General features: G+C 44.8%; 1 protein-coding gene across 12 annotated transcripts in view; it reads right to left on the bottom strand.

The window, feature by feature from the left end:
* Positions 1–24131, bottom strand: part of SLC43A3 (solute carrier family 43 member 3) — a 44832-nt gene that overhangs the window by 6519 nt on the left and 14182 nt on the right. For 7 of the 12 annotated variants that reach the window (XM_082211548.1, XM_082211554.1, XM_082211555.1 and 4 more), the window contains 7 exons: positions 12854–13078; positions 11346–11475; positions 8141–8187; positions 6246–6322; positions 5949–6041; positions 2243–2382; positions 594–748 (listed from right to left, as the gene is read on the bottom strand). In XM_082211548.1, coding sequence (XP_082067674.1) covers positions 594–748; positions 2243–2382; positions 5949–6041; positions 6246–6322; positions 8141–8187; positions 11346–11475; positions 12854–13037 — 826 coding nt within the window. In that variant the 5' untranslated portion in view covers positions 13038–13078. Of the gene's footprint in view, positions 1–593; positions 749–2242; positions 2383–5948; positions 6042–6245; positions 6323–8140; positions 8188–11345; positions 11476–12853; positions 13079–18433; positions 18579–19004; positions 19202–20605; positions 20763–24131 lie in introns of those variants that run through there. The other 5 variants (XM_082211550.1, XM_082211545.1, XM_082211552.1 and 2 more) reach the window with 5 other exon arrangements.

Genomic DNA, 24131 nt, shown 5'->3' with positions numbered 1-24131 from the left:
TTTGATGAGGCCCTAAGCTACTGAAGGTAATGGGGCCCTTTATATAGCAGGCGGGGCCCATTATTTACATCATAGGAGCCTACACAACACAAAACACTGTTGCTATATGTAGGTTTTATTTTATTTGTTTTTTATATTATATTTTGGAAATGTACATCCAGGGTTTTTTTCCTTTAATTTTTTTGGGGGCCCCAAGAGGGTGGGGCCCTAAACTATAGCTTGTTTAGTAAATCCGGCACTGGGTAGGATTAAGAAGGGTTAAAGGAACTGACTTGACTCTTGAGGTCCCTGGTATTGAATCCCCGCTTGCTCACTGGCTCTGCTAAACACAGCACTTTCAGACATTTGAGGGTCAGAAATGAGGTATATGAGCCTGACTACAGAAACACATAAATGCACACAGAACCTCTTCTTGTAACAAATGCCAAGTGAAAGGTATATCTGACACCCTCAAGCCCCCATAAACTGCACTTACTTTGCAGCAGATTTACTCTATTTTTAAACATATTTTCCCAAATGCAACATTCCCATCCAATATTAAGGCCCAGCTAGAATCTCTAACCACCAACCTTGGAACCGGTCTCAGTCCCTACCTATGCCAACAAGCCCTTTGCTGGTGAAATTTTCTTCGAGTGCTGGGTCAGCATGCAGATTATCTGAGTCCTCTGCATCATTCTCATCCAGGACTTTGGGGCTACGTTGCTCCTCATAGGTGCGATACGAACGGGACCTCTTGTGACAGCTCACTCTGCAGACACAATTAATATGACTGGTATCCTGGGGACTTATTTCCCATACAAAGAATGAAAACCCAAGTTCCACATGTGCAAAGTGAGAAAGACAGGGCGGTACAAATACAATTTATTTGTTCTTTCAGATGATGCACCATGACAGAAAGGTACAAAATCACAATAGCATTGATCATAACGCCAAGTAAATAGAAATTGCCATTAAATGCATAAACTATAAATGGATGATTCAACATATAAGAGAAAAGGAGTACAGGAAACTGAGAACTCAGCCTCAGATTAGTTTATCTCTATTGCAGCAAATACTTTCACCATGTGTTTGAGCCAACAACATTCCTCTCTCTCTTCATTCCTTCAGTTTTCTTATTTGATAGTGGTGAGAAATGGGAAATTTAATTCCAAACCAGTTCACTGCTCACCAGTTTAGGCTGGGAGTCCTCTACAAACTTACTTGGGAGTGAGTTCCATGGAACTCTGAGATTTAAGGCTAAATGACACATTGCACGCAAACAGGTTTAACTATAGCCCAGTGAACCTTTTCGAAGCGGCAATGCTGCTTTCAGGGAGAACAATCAGGAGCATAGAAATGGTAGGAGGGAGGGAATATGTGTTTAAAACCCTACAGGGGAGGGAATTTGCTCCAGGGGGTAATTTGGGGCAGAAAAAGGGCAGGTGGGAAAAAGGCTGAGCATCTTCACATCAGATGCTTCTCTACTCTGGATCACACACACCCCCCCCCAGGCTTTACTGCTTCAAAAAGGGCTGTAGTCAACATGTATTTGCTTGCTGTGTAGTTTGGCCCTTATGTCAATGTAAATTTCCAACTAAGCATGCAGAGGTCTGGGGTCTTAGGGATACCTACCTCAACTGCAGGCATCCTGAAACAATGGGTTCACTTTGGACTATATTTCCTGCATCCTTTCAATGAAGGCCATGCAGATGCTGTTTAATTAGGGCTTTTCTGAAGATGCTACAAAATGGCACCTGACCTGCTCTCCAAACTGGTGTTTTTTCCCCCCAATGGAGCTTGGGATGGTGATGTTGGGAGACAGCCACAGTAAAAACTGTGCAGGGTGTGAATCCTATCTTTATCGATTGGGCAGAAGAAGTTGTTAAACTGCTCTTTTATCTTTAATAGCAGCACGTGAAGAAAGCCTACAGATGAAGCTTTTCTCATCATGGATATAAACATCACCTGCCAATCAAGCAGTATGGTTACAGTGGTCCCTGAAGAGTTGGCAACCCTATACGAATCCCAGAGCACTGTGCCTGCCTGAAGAAGCATTCAGAAAGCGGAACTGTCTTTTAAAAATAACAGTGGATGGAACCCACTGGGGATAGCTTCTTTCTTCTACCACCACCAGGGTTTTAGGCAGCACTTTGCGAGCTTGAAGAAGGAATGGAAGGAGATAGAAAGGGGCTCAGGATCTTAGCGAGGGCACACAGGGGAGAGAGCTGTGTATCAGACTGAAGTACAGGCAAGTGCAGCTTACCCATATGTATATCCTGGGGACAGTGGATATGGAATATGGCTGCGGGGCATCAGAAAAAAAGTACGGATCAAGTGCCAGGCACTGCAAGCAGACATGAAGAGGAACATGGTTCTCAGCGAGAGGCCTTGTTCATACAGCAGCTGTAGACAAATAGCACAAACTTGAGTTAGCCAAGCTCTGCATTGACTGTAATCTGTGTGGTGCACAGATTGCTTGCTTGGCTTTGGGCTTTGTAGCAGATTATCTGCCTGTCTTTTAAGAGTGGGAGACAGATCCAACCCACAGGGTACAATTCAATATAAGCAGCACTACTGCATCTCTTCTGCAATACCCATTCATTTGAACAGGAAAACGTATTGGTGGACTGTGCTCTATTTTTAATTATGATGAATCTCCACCTGAGACACCAAAATGCCTTGGACCAGTCACTAGCTCTCAGGCTCATTCTTTCATTTGCATAACAGATTTATCTGGTCACTCAATTTGATTTGATCTTTTTTATAGAATTCCCCAGGCCCAGCTACTGTTTCTAAGCAGCTTCTGCATGTCATCACAATAGAGCCAAATTATATGCGATATCAAAATGTGTCTGTATTTAATGTGCAGTGTTTAATAGGGGGAAAACACAGTAAAAATGTACTTCTTGAAAAACCTTACTTCCTCATAACAATAGATAGCACAGTGCTTCCAGACACCGTGCCTAAGTACCATAAACCACCGTCAGCAAATCATGCCTCACATTCCCCTCCTAGAGCACAGTTTTGCCATGACCATGCTCTCAGAAACATGGATTTGAGTAGCAACATAAAGGTAAAGGGACCCCTGTCCATTAGGTCCAGTCGTGGACGACTCTGGGGTTGCAGCGCTCATCTCGCTTTATTGGCCAAGGGAGCCGGCATACAGCTTCCAGGTCATGTGGCAAGCATGACTAAGCCGCTTCTGGTGAACCAGAGCAGCGCATGGAAATGCCCTTTACCTTCCCGCTAGAGTGGTACCTACTTATCTACTTGCACTTTGACGTGCTTTCGAACTGCTAGGTGGGCAGGAGCAGGGACCGAGCAACGGGAGCTCACCCCGTCGCAGGGATTCGAACCGCCGACTTTCTGATCGGCAAGCCCTAGGCTCTGTGGTTTAGACCACAGTGCCACCTGCGTCCTGAGAAGCAACATGGTCACATGCATATACAATGCTGAACCACAGCTGGAAATAGAACCCTTGTGAGCTGACGTCTTCCACGCTAACTATAGCCCTGCTTCCTCTTAGCTGAAATCACGCTTAGGATACTGCATCCTTCCTCTGCTTTCACTACATCCCCATATTCTCTGTCCTCATGTGGCTGGATTTTGGTTTGTGTCATCAGGAGTGCTGCCTGCTACTTTCTGTGTGGTGGCTCATGTGCTCTCTCTACAGAGAATGGTGATCCCTTAGCTCAATGCATATCTGAACAGTCTTAATGAAACTGGTGAAAAGAGGCAACTGTTAATCCTAACAGCACAGAGACTGTCTTCCACCAGGTGTAGGGGGCCTATGATGTTGATGTTAAGTATTGCACGTACAGTATCTCCAGGAATCCAGTCAGGAAGCTTTGGGCTATATGAGATTCTACAGAAAGACCCAATTGAGAAAATCAAAGTTGGCCAATAAGTCGAAGGCAAATGGTAAATGAGGATATCCACCATGGTTCAAAAACATCTAGGATATCCTTATTTACCCTACAACTCCCCCTATCCCTGAGCATTGGGCCATGGTGCTTGATGCTGATGGCAGCCGCAGTCTAATGACCTCTGAAAAGCACACTGGCTATCCCTGGGTGAAATGTTGTGATCACACATGGAAATTGAGTTGCTGAGTCCCTGACTAGCTGAAGACACAGGACTCAGAGCCAAACAAGATGCATCAAGCAGATGCATTCCCCCCCCCCCCAATGGTGTATTTGTTATCTTTACTGAAAAATAGTCCAGAGCATTATGAGTTTAAGAGGATGAATGGAAGAGGGTGTTTAACCTTTTTCCTTCTCCCTGCTTGCCCACTCAAAATTGCTGCCCCATCCAGCAGTCCTCCCACCTATGAAGGAAAGAGTGTTCCTCTGCAGGAGAATAGCGGCTGGAGGATATTTGGAGTAGACGAATGCCAGTAAGAAAAAAAAAAGGTTGAACAGCCTCTCTCCCATTATGATCAAGGCAGCATTGTTGTTGTTGTTGTTTAGTTGTTTAGTCATGTCCGACCCCATGGACCAGAGCACGCCAGGCCCTCCTGCCTTCCACTGCCTCCTGCAGTTTGGTCAAACTCATGTTGGTAGCTTTGAGAACACTATCCAACCATCTTGTCCTCTGTGGTCCCCTTCTGCTTGTGCCCTCCATCTTTCCCAACATCAGAGTCTTTTCCAGGAAGTCTTCTCTTCTTATGAGGTGGCCAAAATATTGGATCCTCAGCTTCAGGATCTGTCTTCCAGTGAGCACTCAGGGCTGATTTCCTTCAGAATGGATAGGTTTGATCTTCTTGCAGTTCAAGAACACTCCAAGTGGATTCCCCAAGAATCCTGAGAACTGTAGTTTGTTAAAGATGCTGCGAATTATAGCTCTTTGAGGGTTAAACTACAGCCTCCAGTGTTCTTTAGGAGGGGGGAAATCTGCTTTGATTGTGCTTTCAATGTATGTTGTGTACTGAGTCTAGCTCACAGCTGCCCCGTGCTGGTTTTCACAGGGAAGACAAAGAGTGTTGGAATAACAAGACAGGTGACTGTGCCATATCTTATTATTTGGCCTTGACCTTCAGCTATGACGTAACTAGGAATTAGCTGAAAGCGCAAGGATGACCCTTCACATACAATTTAGCTACTTATCGGATTAATAGTCTCGAATTGTCTCAGGGTCACTACAAGCAGCCTACTTAATTCTTCAATGTCCTGCAGCAAAGTGACCAGCAGTTTGCTACTCTAATGCTCTTGAAAAGGCATGGGTTAGCTTATCTACGGTACAAGCATAATACAACAGCTTCTAAAGGAAGTGTTTTTTATCATTATGTAAGTGGAAAATTAATCAGGTGGGGATGAGGAGACAAATGTGTTGCATATGTTCTTGCTATTAAATGTTGAGAGTTAATCCAATTTAGAAGCCCCCAAAGATTAGAGGAATAAGATACCTAGCACTTGCCAATTCTATCCATGCAGACACCCAGATGTTCAATAAGAAAGACATATCACATGATGTCAGAGAGTTGTAGAATTTTTCTGACCAGAGAGGTTGAAAATGTATCTACTGGAGTTGGGACCTTTTGGAATCTCAAAATCTTTCTCCATCCACCTGTTTTCCTGTCTTCCTATTTTTCCTCATTCTTCTCCCTCCACCCACTTAAATCACTATCTTTCCTCCTCCCTTCCCCCCATCATCTCCCATCCTGGACTGTTTCTTTCTTTCAGTGTCCAAACCAGTTGCCAGTTCAGGCCATTCAAGAGCTAGCCAGTGGCTCAATCAATGCTATTAAGTTAGGTGGGACAAAAAGGTGGCGATGCCTGAGTTCAAACTTCCCTTTCCTGTGAAATTTCTGAGGGTTCTATGACTAGGCTGCTGACTCAACATCTTAGAGGAAGAAGAAACACTGTCATAACACACATCATTTCTTAGGAGGAAAGCCCACAACACAGGATTCTGGTGCTTGTTTTTCCTAAGTGTGGCAATTTTTAATTCTTTAGGAAACAGTCACTAACCTTGATGACAAGAAAAACTGCAGAGGAAGAGTCAAAGGCCCCATTGTAGAGGGTAATGATGGTTGAGCGGTGTTTTCCAAACAGATTCCCAACCTGGAGAGACAAATAAGTTCTCAAAGCAAATTGACTACTTTCCTGGAGGGGATCAGCAGATCACAGCCAAAGGGCCTAGTTGGCGGTGAACTTTAATATGTTAGAGTATGGAGGCAGGGATAGGGTGCCCCAAAGGTTCTCCTGCAAAGAATTTCCTCTCCCAGCTCCCTCCCCATTAGGATGTGTGAGGGAAGAGCATCAAACCTGCATGTTGGTGAGGATAAAGAGGATCCCACCGACAGAGAGAAACGTCACTGCTGGGAACAGCATCAGCGCAGTGGCTGTACCGGAAGAAAAATTGATGGAAGGGCATATCAGCAACATAGGCCTACCATGCTCATAAAACAAGACACAGCTGGGCATCACATCACTCTAAGCAGTGGTGCCACTGCAAACTTTGAACTGCAGGAACTCATAGCAATCCCTATAGCAGGCATGTCCAACAGGTAGATGGTGATCACTGGATGTCTGTGGTAGATCACTGGTAGATAACTGGCTCCCCCCAAAGAAGATCAACAACCCCTGAAAACGGACCTTCCTCCTCCCTAAAAAAAGCTCAGCAACTTCAACCTGAACCCCCCAAAAGGGGGTAGATCACTGCCAGTTTTTAACTCTGAGTAGATTGCAGTCCCTTGGGAGTTGGTCACCCCTGCCCTATAGCAACATCCCCCTAGATATATCACACACACACACACACACTGCAGCAGTACATAGCACAATGCCCAAATTATTAGGACCAGTTGGCAATAATAGAAAAGTGAGTCAGAAAAGTTGTAATAATTAGCATGTTGAACTTTGGCTGTGGAGACCTAGGTTCACATCCCCAATCAGCCTTTAGCTATTAAATTAGAAATACAAAGAAACTTGCAATTAAGTATTATCTAGCATGAAGTAGGAACCCCATCCAAGGAAAGGAAAGAAGTACCCAGCCTCTGCTTTACTGGTTCCCTCTTTTTCCTTCTTTGTTTATCTGGCCCCAAAATGTCTGAAAGCCTTGTTATCACCTTGTTAATTTGCCAGAGAGAATATTAGTCATCCCGACAAATGAAACAGAAGTCCTAGTGCTGCATTCTCCTCTACTTTTGATCCTAAATTTCTTTTTTCCCCTTACAATCTTGCTGGTGTGTGCACACAGAAGCAGCTCAGTACTGAAAAATGAGACATTCCAGTGCAATAAAAGGAACTCGTACTCAAGCCATCTCTTCCTACAATTCTCCAGTCAACATATTAATACAGGGCAGCACACTGTGCTATTTTAAATTTCTATGCCAGCTCAGGGGGCTCAGAATGCAGCAATGGGAAGGATGAATCCAGTTCACTTGCTTTTTGGTGTTTAGCATTTGAGAAAGACTAGCACAACATGCCAGGAGTGTGTGGAAAGAGGCAAAACAGGAACTTACTACAAATATAGATTGTAGTTAAGATCCCACCTCATATGATTCCCCTTTCCAATCTTTAGAAATATTTGGAGGATTCAGCATAATTTTGGGAGACCTACACAAGCAATAATAATAATAATATTGGACTGACAGCTATCTAGCAACACACAAAGACTGAACGTCTCTCAAGATGGAGAGCTATAGTAGCATGATTTCTCTCTCCCTGCAGCCATTGATACAGACATTGAAACTCTTGTACATCACATCATACATGTGTACTTAACACACACACACACACCCTTTCTCTTCCACATTTACAGCCATCCCTTGATTATAGGTGTTGCTAAGGCACACTTCTAAAACTCATGTCCGCACTACAGACACACACACACACACACACACACACCTTCCCCATATGAAGACCCACCCAGTCATCTTTTGCTCCTCCACACAAAGCCATACAAAATGTATTTAATTAGGTATATGTTAAAATCATTTCTACCCCACCAGATGCACTGGATGGGTGTTTTCACATATACAACTCTGCATCAAGCTGACCCAGCTTTCAACATAACATAGTATCATGTCTTTGATTGTTCTGAAGGACAACAGCAACAGTTCCCAACAGTTTCAAGCCTAACACTGGAACTATTGTGTCCATAATTTGTACCCCTACAAATCTACCTAAATAAGCCCAGCTCTTCATCCAGGAACACTCACCTGCTGAGGAAAATGCAATGAGGAGAGTACCAGTGGTGTAGGCAGATCTGGAAGACAAAGAGATGCCCTGAGCTACCAAATGGGCACTGGGCTGCGGACACGTGGGCAGCAAGGTGAACTACTTCCTCCCTTCATCCCCCATCAGACACAGTGAGCATCCATCAGCTTCCCATCCTTTTGGTAGACAGGCAGGCAGCTGTGGGAGCCATGGGCATCAGAGGAAGAAAGATGAATCAGTAAGATGGAGATTGGAATTGAGAGATCATTTGAAAATAGAAATAGACCGGTGGGGAAAAGATGAAGGAAACCATGCTGAGGAACAGAATAGAAACTGAAATTAGAAAAGAGGAGAGACTCAGGCAAAGGCGCAGCCTGGAGGGAGTTGGACCAGGGGCAGATTTAGGGGAGTGTGACTAGTTCTGTTGTACTGGGTGTGGAGTTTTAGGGGCGCTGCCGAGGACACCACAACTAGGATTTACAATGGAGTGCAAGAGGCACTGAATTTTGGTGTCACACAGGGTGCCACTGAAATTTGAGACCCCAAGATCCGCCTCTGGTTGGATCATTAAAAATTGTCCTCCATTTTTGTTTAGGGTTATGAGATAAAGAATGATGATGATGATGATGATGATTTATTACTTATACCCACCCACATGAGAATGTGAATGAGCATTAACTCTAGTTTAGCTTTAGTTCCGATACTGATAGACAAACTACATGAAAGTTTATGTTTGTCTTCTGTCTCTAATATACAGGTTCTTCCTTTAAAAAAGGCAAATGGCACTGGGTGGGTGATAACTATTGGAACTTAAGCAGCTGTGGAGAAACAATTTTAACCATATCCTCCCCTGCTGATTCCTTGGGGAGTCTTCTGATGTTTTTGGAATGCTGCACCCATTAACATTTTTTTTTTTGTACTAGATAACACTAAGCAGATAACACCAGGTTAGGAAAACATTTCCACAGCTCTGCTTAGTTGGCCTCATGCCCTGCGAGGAAAGAGGGCAAGGACCCAAAAGAGCCACCTCAGCACTACTCTCCTGCCCACATGGCTGATCAGTTCACTCACATGAGCCGCATGACTTTGCCCACTCCATTAATACGCCCAGCCAGTTAAGGAACCTCACAAACTGCAGCCACAGCAAATACTAGCTTCCTGCGTGTGGTCATAGGAACCCTTGGACTTCCTGCCTCATAGGCTGGCATAAACATTGCTTCACTTGGGTATCCAGCTCAAAGAAGAGGCACTGCAAAGGGCTCCCTGTTTGCAGCTGATCATACATAAAATCTGTATCAGATAACAGGGCTAGATTGAATATTGACACCTCACTGCTGTAGGCTCACTAACCTCCCATCCCAGAAACTGCCCTCCCCACAATTTGGCATGATCACCAGGGGTTTGATTGGTTCGATTCACAGCTAAAATGTACTTGGGCAGAAGTGCTGTGTATAATCAGCATGTTCTGCAGTGAGTTTCATATATGAATTATGTGCCGCGTGAAGAATCATTTTATTTTGTCTGCCCTAAATCACCTGCCAGTCATTTCCATTGATAACTACACCACACCCAGTTATTTTATGGTGCAAGAGAGGGGGAAGCGTCATTGTCTCCCTGTTCTCCTGTCACTGTCAACTGATAGGGAGTTTAGAACAACCTGTCATCTTCCCTGAAACATCGGCTCAGGCCCTTGTTTGTGAAGGGTGAACTGTGTGCATTTCATGGATGCACCAAGTTCCCCACACAAGTGAAGTATACGGGCATTTCAGATTTTATTTCAGGTAATATTGACTCAGGAAGCACAGCACTTCTATTCCCCACCCTCAAGGTGGAGAAATTAGATTGGTTTTGAAGCCCTGAGTGGTGGAAGGCTCAGTGGTTTCAGTGTGAAAACTGCTACAAATTCAAATGCAGCTAGGTAAAAAAATGTCAAAAGTTTCCAATTTCCATCTTAAAAAAAAGACCAGGAGCTCGTTATACCTGTTGCCCACAGCCTAGACAATCTGTGTCCAGCACATGCCTGCACACTTGCTATGCAGCTAGTTCTGTACACAGCCCAAATAGAAGTCAGAGCTGCCAGATGAAAAACTGCAGCTGCCACAGTCTCAAGGAGTCTTACGAATAGGCCCTCCAAGCCATGGACAGCTGCTAGTTACTTTTCTAATACTTCCTGCTCATCCTGTGAGTCCCTATCTATCCCTAGTCAGCCTGCTCTCCCCTTCACTGCTTCAGTCAAACTTTTTTAAATTTGAGGAGATGAAGGAACTGTCTTTCAGAAACTGAAAACGTCAATGCAAACTAAAAATGTGCATGCATGTGTGCTCGGTTACATATCCTGTTCATTTATTACATAAGAGGGAGGCTGATGTTTTGTATGCAGCAGTCTGCAGAGGCCTCATGCAAAAACTAGCAAAAGTTTCTGACCTTCCTCCCTTGGGTATAACCTCCCCCTTGACAGGAGCAGCAAGCTGTTTATTAGAGTTATGTGAAGATTAGTATTAAGTCAAGAGGAACTTCTCAGTACTCATATGGAGGCAGTCTGGGCTGTTAAAGATAACAGGCATTTTATCATTCTAGCTGTCTGACAGCATGCACAAGAGCATGGGTGGAAGATAAGGAAAGAATCAGGCAGGAGGGAGGGATAGAAATGTGCATAGAAGTGAATTTCTGACCATCACAGTTCCTTTCTGCCCAGCATATGCCAAGTGTTTGGGACTCCACCCATCCCACCTAAAAAAGGGACTGGAAGAACAGATAGTAAGAGTGGCCTGAACCACTTCAGACTACAGGTAGGCATCACATTTTAAATGATAAATAAATGTTGGGGAATTTTTGTGCAGATTTGTGTCTGCTTTGCTCCTCTTTTGGTGATGCTATGTGAGTAGTCACCCTAGGACCCACCCTCCACAACACTTCAGTCCCTGAATCAAGTTTCAGAGAGTGAACTTACTTCAGTCTAGGATTACTCACTCTTAATCTATAAAGTGTTGCATTGCAGGGTGGAATTCAGCAGGTTCTACTTCTCACATCTTCTTAGGGCTGTGGTGGTGGAAGAGTTCACTGCTACCCAGTTTCTCCCCACTACATGACTATCAAAGGCAGGGGAGCTCTTTAATGGCAGGCGCTAGCAATCCTGCTTCAGTTCCACAGAAAAGGCAGAGAGCTCCAAGCAGGGAAAACGAGAAGAGGTTGTGCCCCAACACTTACATGGCAAGCAGACGTGCTGCTGTGGTACCAAAGCGGTCAAAGATGTAGCCTGTTGGGAAGGTCATGAAGTTGTTCATGAAGGAGCCAATGGTGAAGATGAGGGAAAACTGCTCATCCTGAGCACTGCAGTCTGCAAAGGGACAGACAATTCAGATATGGTCCCTAATGCAATTCAGTCCTATGTATAACCCCCCCAAGCACATATTTACTGTGTACAGAGCTCAGACTCAACATACTTTATATTTTTATCTACTGTATGTCTCCCAGCCTAACACACCCTGTCCCACATGCAAAGCAAACCCCTAGCACCATATTGTTCATAGCCAGTACCCAGTTTCCAAAAGGAGAGGTGCCAGGATCAAACCCTCCTGATGAAAGTTTCACAGCTTCTCATTTGACAGCCCTTAACCTCAGATTCCTTAAGTGCTGGAAATGGTTGCAGTTACTTAAATGTTTTGAAAGGGCACCCTGTGGGTATTTAAAAATACTCACTTTATTACTATGGTTGAGCCCTGGCACTGAAAGCCTGGCATGTCCTGGGGAGTATTTGGTGTTGCATTAGACTGAACCTACATCAGTGCTCCCCTTCGAGCCTTCAGTTCAGGACATGGAAACAGCAACTTTCCCTCCACATCCTGAAATGTTCCCTGTTCTGTTCCTTGAACTTTTTGCAGCCTACCCATTCACAAAATGTAACGCAAGAATTATTTACAAGCAAGTGTACCAGCCTGCGGTGTGGAGTGCTTGCTAAGGAGCACATCTGTTAAGGCAGAATGGGCTCCAGCTGCCACTCAGTATGTTAGACTGAAATCCTTTTTTCAGATGAACCAAACCTGCCATTCCAAGCCACAAAGCCTGCATGAGAGGAGCACGGTAGGAAAGTTTGTATCCCTGCAATGAGGTGCTCACATCACAGTGAGGAAACCTATAAAATGAGTGCTGTACTCACAGGGGCATAACTGGGGATGATGTATGGACCACACCAGCCAGTCTCCAATGGTACTTCTGAACCAGCATGAATGTCTCAACACATTCATGAGTTCAGGGGCAGGGAACCTGTGACCTTTTGTGGACTCCAGCTCCCATCATCCCTCTCCATTGGCCATGGTGTCTGGGACTGATGGGAGTGAGGAGTCCAACAACTTCTGGAGCACCTCACCTCTGCCATAATTCATACAGTCTCACACCCACTCTCTGTGCAGTTCCAAACTAACTCCCTATGTCAGACCTGCTCAACATGTGACCCACCAAGCTGAATGTAGCCCACCAGCTATGCATGGTTATCTGCCGCAGGCTTGGTAAAACTCCTTAGTTTCTGTTGCCTGCAAAAGCAGGGTTATTAAGCACCTGGCAGTTCACAATACATGAACAACAGTCTGCATTTGGCTTGGTGGGATTACAAGTTGTGCAGTCCTGCCCATACAGCTGTTTGTGACTCCCAACTAGCCCAGTATGTGTATAAACTCAGAACTTCCCTTTAGAAGCAGACCCCCACCATCTGATCTTACCTGTGACATTGCTTGTTTGATTGGCAGCTGCAGACATACACAGATCCTCAAAGTAGTGCATATCCTTGAGGACGTACACCAGGGATGCCCATCCAAAAATGACACCTGCAAAGCACATGCATTCCACCAGACCTGAGAGTAGCGTGGCCAGACGTTTGGCCATGCTTGAGCCCCGATGCTCCATGGCACTTCCCTGTTGATCCTGAGGAAATTCCTTTTCTGATCCTGCAACCAAAGAGAAAATGTAGCCAGTGAAATATGTGGAAAACTAAGCAGGGAGTATCCAAGTTGCTCAGTAGCAAGCAGCTGCTTCTGCAGTGAAATGTATAACAGCATGCATGAGTTTATAAGGGGAGGCTGGCTGAGGATGCTGGACCTAGTAGAGAGGCAAAGGGGGAAATGAGGAAGCAGATTAGTGGTAATATCATAAGACCATGAGCAAGGACCAAGCAAGCTCTCTACATTTACAACACAAGGAAACAATCATAAGAAGAGAAAGAGAGACAATATAAGAATGTGTAAAATGGACACAGAATAGGTTTGTGAATAGCTACAGTGATACTTGGGTTTTGGCAAAGCACCCTATTTTTAAATAGAGTGCTTGCAATAATAAAGAGAATTTAAAGCTCAGGCTGCTTACAAAAAACAGTTGGGAAGTTCAGTTATGAAGCTTTCAAGGGCAACCAACTTATGGGCAGATGCAGAACAACTTGGCACTGCCATTCTCTATTGATCTGTTGTGAGAAAGCCCTAGCTGCACCTCAGGAGCACAGAAACAAGACCAAACTCGCCTAGCAAGTCAGAGGAGAAAGATAGCTAAACTTACAGGATTTCATGCACTGATATTGGAAGAATCTGGTGACTTGGGACTGGTGCATGTTGTTGAGCGCACCCAGTTCCTTTGAACTCATTGCCTCTCTTCAGTGTAACTATATTGCAATGGAGTTGGGTAAAATCTCTGGAGAGTACTCCATGACATTATAGGGTTCTCCTTTACGTAACTTTGTTCTCCTTTACCTTGCAGTGGGACAATTCACTCCGACAGTGGCCTACCTACTGACCTTCCAGCGGGTAGGGTTTATACCCTACTTCCCACATCAAACACTCAAGCAACCCTACACCACACCATGCCATACAAGCCCTCTTGCGGCAATGACTTTGCCGCAGGATTTCTCCAGGTCTCTGGTTTGTGGTGGTAGGGAAAGCCCTCTGTGCTATTGCAACAAGACTGAGCTGCTGCTGCTACATTGGCTTGAAGTATGCTAGTTAACAACAATGTTTTAATAAATGTTACATTTCATTTAAACAAAAAAAAAATGATAGCTTGGCTTTCATAGAAAAGGTCAACAAAGCTGTATCTGGGAGGGGTGGGGTGGAATCTGCTTGGTTTTTTCTTTTTTCTTTTACTACAGATTCCACCAAAATGTGTCTCTCACACACTTTTCTACAGAAAGGAAAGCTGGTGAGTGATTAACAGGGTGAGGTGGGAAGTCCTTGATCAAATCTCTCCCTGGCCAAGAAATTTTTGCTCTATAAGACTCACTTTTTCCCTCCTAAAAAGGGGAAATATGTGTGCGTCTTATGGTGCGAATGCAGGCTGCGCAGCTATCCCAGAAGCCAGAACAGCAAGAGGGATTGCTGCTTTCACTGCGCAGCGATTCCTCTTGCTGTTCTGAGATTCAGAACATTTTTTTTTCTTGTTTTCCTCCTCCAAGAACTAGGTGCGTCTTATGGTCTGGTGCGTCTTATAGAGCGAAAAATACGGTACTTCTTTGCCTTAGGCAACCCCGTTGTTTTTCAGAGTCAAACAAGATGGGCCCTTCCACGGAATTTTTTTTTAAAAAAGAAAAATGGCCAGCACATGGGGGCTGAGTGAAATTGGCACCAAGGTATCAAGGGGGCAGGGTTTTGATCCTTTGCCTCACCGTAATCACAATCTTCCCCCTTGCATATTTACAGTGGGAAGAAGTTAGCACCAAGGGCCTCTGATCAAGGGCAGACATTGGTAATATGGCACCCTGGGCAAGGACAAGATCCCACCCCACCCTGCCCAAATATGCCTTATTTTCACAATAATTTCTTTTGGTGACTGTACCCATAATGTTTGCACACACCCCAGCTTGGTACCCCATGTAGAGAAAACCACCTGCAGCACCCTAAATCTGGCACTGCTCTGATCAGATCAGGATCACAGTGTGTGGGGTAAGCTTCAAGTCTCCCTCCACACCATGGTTCCAATTATAAATAAACGTTGCATTATATCCTTGCTAAATTTCATGATAGAACAGCAGCAGGCACACACCCTAAAAGCCACTTCGTGCATTACCCTTACACTGTAAGAACCTGCATGTCAGAAAAAGCATGTGTTGACATCACATGTGGCTATTGCACAAACACATTTCACTGCCTGTCCACACACAGCTTCACAGTACTTATACATGAAGCAAAATAAACATGTATACAATCACTGTCTGCAGTGATGTACACCCAAGCTTCACACTTTTCCCTACACACACAAGTCCTTAATACGAAAGAATGAATTCAACATTGGACAACACAGCCACACTTTTCTAATGGTATCTGATATGGAATATGCTTTTGAGTTTTGAATCCACACCCTGTACAGTTCAAGCAAGCAAAGACAAGTCATTGTAACAAAATAATAATAATGCATTTTTATGGTGCCATCAGGGTATTCTTCACTTAACAGAGAGAGACCCCTGCCCTGAGAAGCTTACAGTTTACATTTAGACTATTGGCAGCAGGAGAGATTACAGAGAGATGGAAAAGTGTGACAAGGGTAAGAAGGCATGAAAGATGAGCTTGTGCAGTTACACGTGATAATTGATTGCACATATGATCATTGCTAAACAGGAATGCACCCTCTCAAACTCCCTCCAACATTCACAGATTCACATCCTGCCATCTGTTTAACTTAAGACACCCAACTTTCTGTCAATCACCTATCCTCCTGCTTGACATGTGCCTATGCCACCAGTTATCCCCTCACTTATCTATATTTCTACCATCCTCCTATCTTTTGCTGGCAAGCTCATCACCATGGTATTTCTTCAGTGCTGTATAATAAGCAGAGAGATAGGTTTGGTCTTTGGTTATTGTGGTGGGTTGCATATGGAGAGAGAAAGTGTGTGTGTGTGTGTGTGTGTGTGTGTGGATGTGGGGCATGTTGCATTGTATAACCTTCATAGCTGCAGCTTTGTCTGTGAATCATTAATCACACATTCTTTTAATAAAAGCCTGTTCCCTCTCAGCTGTGGGTGGTGGTAAATGTTAAAAATAATGTTCCACATTTCTGGGGCCCGTTCAATCCAAGCCCTATCAACATGTTCCACCTAAATTAACTACCCAAGCTGAGCTTTAATGGCTGGTAAATAAACTACATCACATCTTAATCACTTAGAAGAGAACTGGGACCCAGGCTCCACAGGGCTAGACCTAGTTTGATCCAGGTACTCTCTGCTCAAATAGAGACTCAGGCTTCTTCTACTATAAACATTGGGACCATGCTGAGTAGGATGTGAGGGAGGAGTACCAGAGCAACAGACTCCCTTTGGGATACTGATCTCACTATAGGGTGTCTCAAGTCAGGAGGATATTGTCAAAAGCTAAATAAAAACCCAAGGATGAATTATTCTACTGGAAACATATAGTAAACAGACTAGTAGAGAGCTAGTAAGCATCACTTCCTTTCACTTATCAGTTCATCAACCCAAATCAAAACATCTTACACATGCCTGCCCTTTATTTGTCTTGTTTTCTTCTCACATCACTCAGCAGTTGGACTCGAAAAGCCAAAGTAGGGCAATGTTTATTCATTTATTTATTGTTAAAACTATGTGCCACTTTTCACCACATGGGTCTCAAAGTGGCTTATAATAAAATATACAATGTACAACATTAAAAACATAATTAAACCTCCAATAAACAAAAATTAAAGATTTTTGACCAGGAGTCCAAACTCAGCAGGGGCAGTGCCCCAGATGTGGGAGGGAGTGCCATAGAGTTGGGCCCACAACACTGAAGGCATGGCTCTTCATTGGCATGTCATGCTTCTGGCCCATAGGGAACCACTAATAGTGCTCCCCACACACAAGGACCTTAGTGACCAACTTGGGTATGCAGGGTAAGGTGGGCCTTAATATACCTTGGGCCTAAGTTATTCAGCTATTTGTACACTAGGACAAGAACCCTGTTTAATCTGACCCAGTTGCAGACAGGAAGCCAGGGCGTGTCTTTTTAACAGCAGCGCCATGTGTTGGCAGTACAGTGGTACCTCGGGTTAAGTACTTAATTTGTTCCGGAGGTTCGTTCCTAACCTGAAACTGTTCTTAACCTGAAGCACCACTTTAGCTAATGGGGCCTCCTGCTGCGGCTGCGTTGCCACTGCACAATTTCTGTTCTCATCCTGAAGCAAAGTTCTTAACTCAAGGTACTATTTATGGGTTAGCAGAGTCTGTAACCTGAAGCGTATGTAACCCGAAGTACCACTGTAGTCTGTTCCTGCCACCAAACTACTGTTGACTGCAGCATTCTCCACCAGCTGAAGCTTCCAGACCAGACACTAAGGCAGCCCCGCATACAAGCATGTTACAATAATCAAGTATTGAGGCTACCAGTGCATAAACCAGAGAGATCAGGTTATCCTAATAATAATAATAATAATAATTATTATTATTATTATTATTATTTATTATTTATACCCCGCCCATCTGGCTGAGTTTCCCCAGCCACTCTGGGCAGCTCCCAATCAGTGTTAAAAACAGAACAGCGTTACATATTAAAAACTTCCCTGAACAGGGCTGCCTTAAGATGTCTTCTGAATGTCAGGTAATTATTTATCTCTTTGACATCTGATGGGAGGCCATTCCACAGGGCGGGCGCCACTACCGAGAAGGCCCTCTGTCTCGTTCCCTGTAGCCTCACTTCTCACAATGAGGGAACCGCCAGAAGGCCCTCGGCACTGGATCTCAGTGTCCGGGCAGAACGATGGGGGTGGAGACGCTCCTTCAGGCATGACCATAACTGACGTACCAGGCAAAGTTGATAAAAGGCACTCCTAGCTACAGAGGCAACCTGAGCCTCAAGTGACAATACTGACTCAAAGAGTACCCCCAAAGTATGGACCTGTTTGTTTAGAGGGGGTGCAACCCCACCCATGACAGGAAGCTAGCCTTTTGCCTGGATGTGAGAACTGTTCTCCCACAAGGCCTCTGTCTTCACAAGGTTCAGACTCATCTTATTGGCCTCATTCAGTCCACCACTCTTTCACAGCCTCTCCTGAGTCAGATGTAATGGAGAAACAGAGTTGGCATCCCCAGCATACTGATGAGACCTTGCCCCAAAACCACCATTCCCAATGGCTTCATATAGATGTTGGACAGCACTGGGGAGAACAGAGTGCCCTCCAGTCTCCCCATCATGCTACTTTCTGGACATGACCCTGCAAGTAAGAACAGAACCACTGTAGAACAGTGCCCCCAATAACCAGCCTGCAGAACCAGGCCAGGAGAATCACTTGCTGAGAGATGCAGCAAAAGAAGCGGGGTTGCAGTCCCCTACCTTTTTCTTGATAAAGGTCATCCATCAAGGCAACAAAGGCTGGCTCAGTCCCAAACTCAGATGTGAAACCAGACTGAAATGAATCTAGACCATTTGTCTCCTCCAGAAGCAGCTGTAGTGGCTCCACCACTGCCCTCGTCGCCATCTAGAAAAATGCAGGGTTAGCAACTGGCCAATGGCTGTTGCATTCCATTGGGTCCAAGGTTGGCTTTTTAAAGAGTGGACACACTACAGACTCTTTGAGGATGGGGGTGGGAAGTAATGTTTTTATTTGGACTTGCTGCCTTTCTCCCACTCCTGCTAAATTGCTTCCTCCAGATTCTTGCTTAATCTCATTTCTTCCACTACCATGCCACCACACACCTCGATATCTCTCTGTATCCCTCAGTTACATTTGTTATCCACTCAATTTGTCTTTTTACTCTTTGATCACCTCCCCTCACTTTCCTGAGTCATTCTCAATCTCCCAAATACGTATCTCTGTTCCTTCATGCCTCACAGCATCTGGTTCCCCTTAGAATCATTCAGCTATTTTCAAAACTTCCTCATATTTTCCCCATAAACATCTTACCCTTGGCTAAGCTCTCATGGGCTGGACACCTGCCAGAGAGTGAAGAGATGCTGCTGACCTGCATATGCGCCTCATGTCTCAGAAGTGACATGGTTTTCCACAAGCCACTCTCAGACAAGACCCGAAAGACACACAGCTGCCTCCAGAGAGTGAGACCTTTGCCAATGAAGGCAGGTCCAGTCAGCAGAATAATGAACAACAGGAAGCAGACACTGGACTGGGACCACATGCAACTTAAGAGAATGCCCAGAGTCTCTCTCCTCCCTTATGTCTCCTCCCTCCTTCCCTAGAGGAAGGAAACAAATGTTGAAAGAGGAGATCCTCTAGTGGAAGAAGTCTCAGTCAGACAAAAAATGGCACTTGTGATGGGTACACTGACACATATTCACCAGTACTGTCACCTTCATGCATAAACTGCTGCCCCAGATCTCTCCTTTACTCAGTTTCTACCCAGATATTTCACACAGCATTGGCTTTTTCCTGTGAGAAACCAGGGCACTTCATGGGAAGCTGAGGTACACGGCAACTTCCTCACCCATAAAATAAATTAAATACATGTGGTGCACTTCACAAGTGATGAAATGCACATTTTGATCTATGGTGGAATTTATCTCTGCAAAAGAAGAATATTTCACCACATAAAACGGCCCCAGAAGACCTTCCTGTAGTGCAGGTCTTCTTAAGTGTGACCCAGCATTCGGTGCTCAAACTGTGTGAAAGGGGTGCCAAAACCTCTAGCTTCTAAACGTAACACCTTCCTTAAAGATTATGGCTCAATATCTTGTTCCCCCAAATGCTGACCTTTTTCTCAGAAAATTGAAAAACCCTGAACTCTGGGCTTAATTTGAACAGGAGCTTGATTCTGCAATGGTTGGCGATTATATGGCACAACTGTGGAACTCTAGAGTTGCTAGGGGCAACATTTTACAGATGAAATTACACATTGCTGAAAGCTCTACTCCAGATCTACTGCTTTTGTTTGTTTGTTGTTGTTGTTGTTGTTGTTATTTCTTAGTTGCTTTATCTTGGCCAGGGCAACCCAAAGCAACATACAACCAACTCTACCCAAAATCAGCAGGGTGTTGGATTGTTTGGTTTAAAATGTCCTGCAATATGGTATCAACAGTTCAAAAATGCACCTTAAGCAGCTGCAGTGTGTGTATGTAAAATAGCACAGGACCTTGGTGCACACATGCATGCTTTGACATCAGCGGAGGGCAACTTGTGGCTCTTGGCATAAGCACCATGCAGGTGGCAAGGAGGAGGAAAACGAGGGGAAAGGGGGAAGAGAGAAAGGAGTTGCAGAAAGAAAGAAAAGGGGCAGCTCCAGCTTCACACAGATTTGAATACTAACCCACCCACCATTGGTTTGCAGAGCCTCCCCCCACTGAATGTGGACCCTCAACAGATTATTTTTTTAAAGGATTCACCACCCTAATTTACATGGATGCATGCTAGAGGCAAGGTGCGTCCCCCCTCCTCCCCCATTTCTGCAGACCTGGAGTAGGCAGCTGAAACTCCAAAGGATGGCATATCTAGGAACTCCCCCAAACAAAGTTCAAATAAGGCATTTCCCCAACAAAACAAAAATGGGCACTTACCAGGGGCTAGAACAGAAGGAGGGGCAGTCGGCATGTATGCAGAGGTGCTCTGAGCAGGCTCAGAATGCCTTCTGTTCAACAGAGCTAACGTCCCGCAAATCTAACAACTGCCAAAACTTTCCCCTGGCTTTGCTGCTTCTCCACACCCTTCCCTTAGGTCTACAATATGTGGAGTAGACAAATTCTCTGTTCCTATCTACCCAGACCCAGAAGTCTGCAATCCCTCTGGCTCCTTATCTCAGCCACTTGACTAGGCTAGCAACCCGTTATGTAATGATGGGCTGGGCCAGCCCCAGCACTTGACAGAGAATCATAAATGGGCAACAAATTAGATACCTAATTTATTATGGTATTTTTTTTAGTGCCGGGGAGTGGGGCAGGGAGAAGTACAGTGGTACCTCAGGTTACATACGCTTCAGGTTACAGACTCCGCTAACCCAGAAATAATGCCACCGGTTAAGAACATTGCTTCAGGATGAGAACAGAAATTGTGTGGTGGCGGTGCGGCGACAGTGGGAGGCCCCATTAGCTAAAGTGGTACCTCAGGTGAAGAACAGTTTCAGGTTAAAGAACGGACCTCCGGAACGAATTCAGTATTTAACCTGAGGTACCATTGTACTTGTGGGATTTTCTGCTGCAGGTGCCAAAATAACTCAACCAACCTTGAATACTAGGCACCTTGACTTGGGAGAGGGGTGCTGTTTTGCCACTCTGCCTCAGGCAGCAAAATGCCTTGGCCTGACACAAAAGATCCCACAGACAGAAGAGAACCTCTTGCAGAAATTCCTCCAGTTTCATTTACAAGGCTATGATCTTAATAGCATTTGCCTTAGAGGTCACCAATGAATTACTGATGGATGCGCCCCTTAGCTTCCTGCTATTTCTCTTGGGATTGTTTAAATTAAAATGAGATGTCAAGCTCAAATGGGTTGGAGGGCTCAGCAACAAGGGCACAGATACATATATTTTCCCATAGACAAAAGAATTATAGCTGTGCCCTTGTACATCTGCTAGTCAGTACTACATGAATTCACCTCCATTAGATGACAAGTTTGAAATAATTTTAAAAGGTTTGGTGCCCTGCCCTATGGTTTTGTGGGTACTTTGTAGAAACATGTCACATAATGTGCCCTTAAGGTACATTCCCTGAAACATTAGCAGAAGGATAGATACAGAGGTTAGGGAATTTTGAATAAAATCAGTATATTTTTTGCATTTTTAATTGATTTTCAAATATAATGTAAAATCAAAACAGAAGGAATGAACAAAACAAGTCTTTGAGGCTTTACAAAGTCCCAGACTCTTTACTGCTCAATTTGCCCTAAAGTCACAAAGCAAAAAATTGGTTAGGATTTAGGTGGATGAGTTCCTCCCAAAAGCAGTGCAATTGAAAGTGAAAGGAGAGACCTGGTAAAAGTCATACCTTGACTGGCAGCTAGAACTGCAAGTCACAGAATCCCTCCCCTACTTCCTGCCTCTTTTGTGTCTGGTGTTTTCAGTTAATAAAGAAGTAGGACAAGGTTACACCTTAGGAGACTTCCCAAGATTCTAACACTGTTCCAGAGCTTTGGAGCTAGGCAGCTACACCCTAGACTGCCTTGGATCCAAGCTATTTTGGATTCCAAAGTGGTCCAGGTATCTCAGAGATGAAGATCTGCAAACTCTGCCTTTTCCACAGAAACTACATACTATCTCGACTGTTCACAGAACTGGGACTTCAAGAAGTAGGACTGTATTAACATGGTGTGTGATGGGCATCCTAACTCTCTTACAGAGGAGTTTCCAAAGGAGACATAGTGATGACCAAATAAAGTTTTAAGTTAATCTACCAAGGTAATGAATTAAAAAACACTGAATTTGTGTACACAATCTTTAGTGCTTAACTGTGAACTATCGTAACAGAGACTACATAGTGTGGATGTGTGGAGGAGGGGAACAGTGCAACCCTTCACTCTGTAAGGCAAGTGTGAGTAACCTTTGGCCCTCTAGACATTGCTAAGCTATAACTCCTAAGCATGGCCAATGGACAGGGATAATGGGAGTTGTACTGCGACTGCTGGCCGACCAAAGGTTCACCACGTCTACGCTATATAGTGAAGGGCCAGTTAATAATCTTTTGTGCCTGTGAGTGTGGATCCAGCTCACCATTTATTTTCCATGATCTGCTCTTCGTTGTCACACAGACCTACTTAAAAGGAGTGACAGCTACCATCAAGGCCACTATGTTGCAACCCAGCCATGAAAATTCTCCAGATATTCTCTTTTGCCCTCACAGAAAACAATTACTGCTCACCCCCTCCAAGAGGGGGGCAGGGTTTGCGACACCGCACAGCGGTTCCCGGGACCAGGGTGCCCCCCACCTTGGCTACAGGGTTGCCATCTCCCCATCCCCATCTCAGCGGGTCAGTGAGCTGCAGGCTGGGGGCAGGGCAAGGGTCGGAAAAAGGCCGATGCTCTTAGGCCCAAGCTCACTTTGTTTTCTTTCCAGGTTCACCCCCCCAACCCCCCCCCTAAAATATAGCACGGTCTTCTTTTGCAAGCTAACCTCTTGCTTTCTAGGTCAGTGGGTGCTGCTATAGTTGTAAGATGGTTGCTGTGTTCAGAACCGGGAAGGAATTTCCCTGCATTGGCAGGTTTTGCCTTCTCCATAGCAATTTGTCACAACTTTGGTGGTTTTAGGCCTTGGTCGGTATTCTATAGTCTTTGAGATGGGGGTAGCATCTACATGCACCCCCATGCGGCAGCAGGATTCGTGAAAGGGTTGCTTGCAGGAGTCACTGGTGCTGGAGCGGCAGCATACAGTCAAACTCCCAGCTTGGGCGAAGTGGGAGGGCACACTGTGTAAGTTCACGCTTTACAGGCCCCTCCCACAACACATGACTGGCCTGCACATCCTCAGCCTATGAGAGGGATACCTTCCAAGGCCTAAGCCAAGGTTCCTACACCTGAAATTCGATAAAGTTGTGGCCTCATTTAAGCCCATACATTGTTGCCATGTCTCATTCCTGGCAAGTAGGCTCCAAGGACAGGGTTTAGCGTGTGGGCTCGCAACATAACCCAGACTGCAAGCATCACAAACTAGATAACAAAAAGTCAAGGGGTTAGGCTGCTTCATATCTGCAACTTAGAACTTAATGCATATATCTTCCACTAAATAAATATGCAGCAAGATGCCCACTCTACTTCTCCACCCATATCTCCACACCAACAATTCCAGGATATTTGCATTTTCCTGATTACTACACAGGCGGTGCAATCCCTTCTGCCTTAAGAGCCCTACGGAAAACGGTACACGTGCATCAGTTCACCAAGCAACAATATGTTTAGACTTAACAGTTTTGTCATGGAAATGAGGGACAGAAGACAGCCCACTTTGGTGGCACTTGGAGCTTTTCTGTACAAAACCACATCCCTTTCCTAGTACACAGTAAGAATTACAGTTGTAACATGCCAATTGACCTAAACCTGGGGAAAACTTGCATGCACCTCAAAAGACGACTAGCCTCTCTTCAAAGCTGGAGATGTA

Source organism: Podarcis vaucheri (assembly GCF_965113315.1).
Source record: "Podarcis vaucheri genome assembly, chromosome: 1".
NCBI classification, from domain to species: Eukaryota; Metazoa; Chordata; class Lepidosauria; order Squamata; family Lacertidae; genus Podarcis; species Podarcis vaucheri.
The sequence above is the reverse complement of the archived record's forward strand: the minus strand, read 5'-3'. Positions and strand labels throughout refer to the sequence as shown.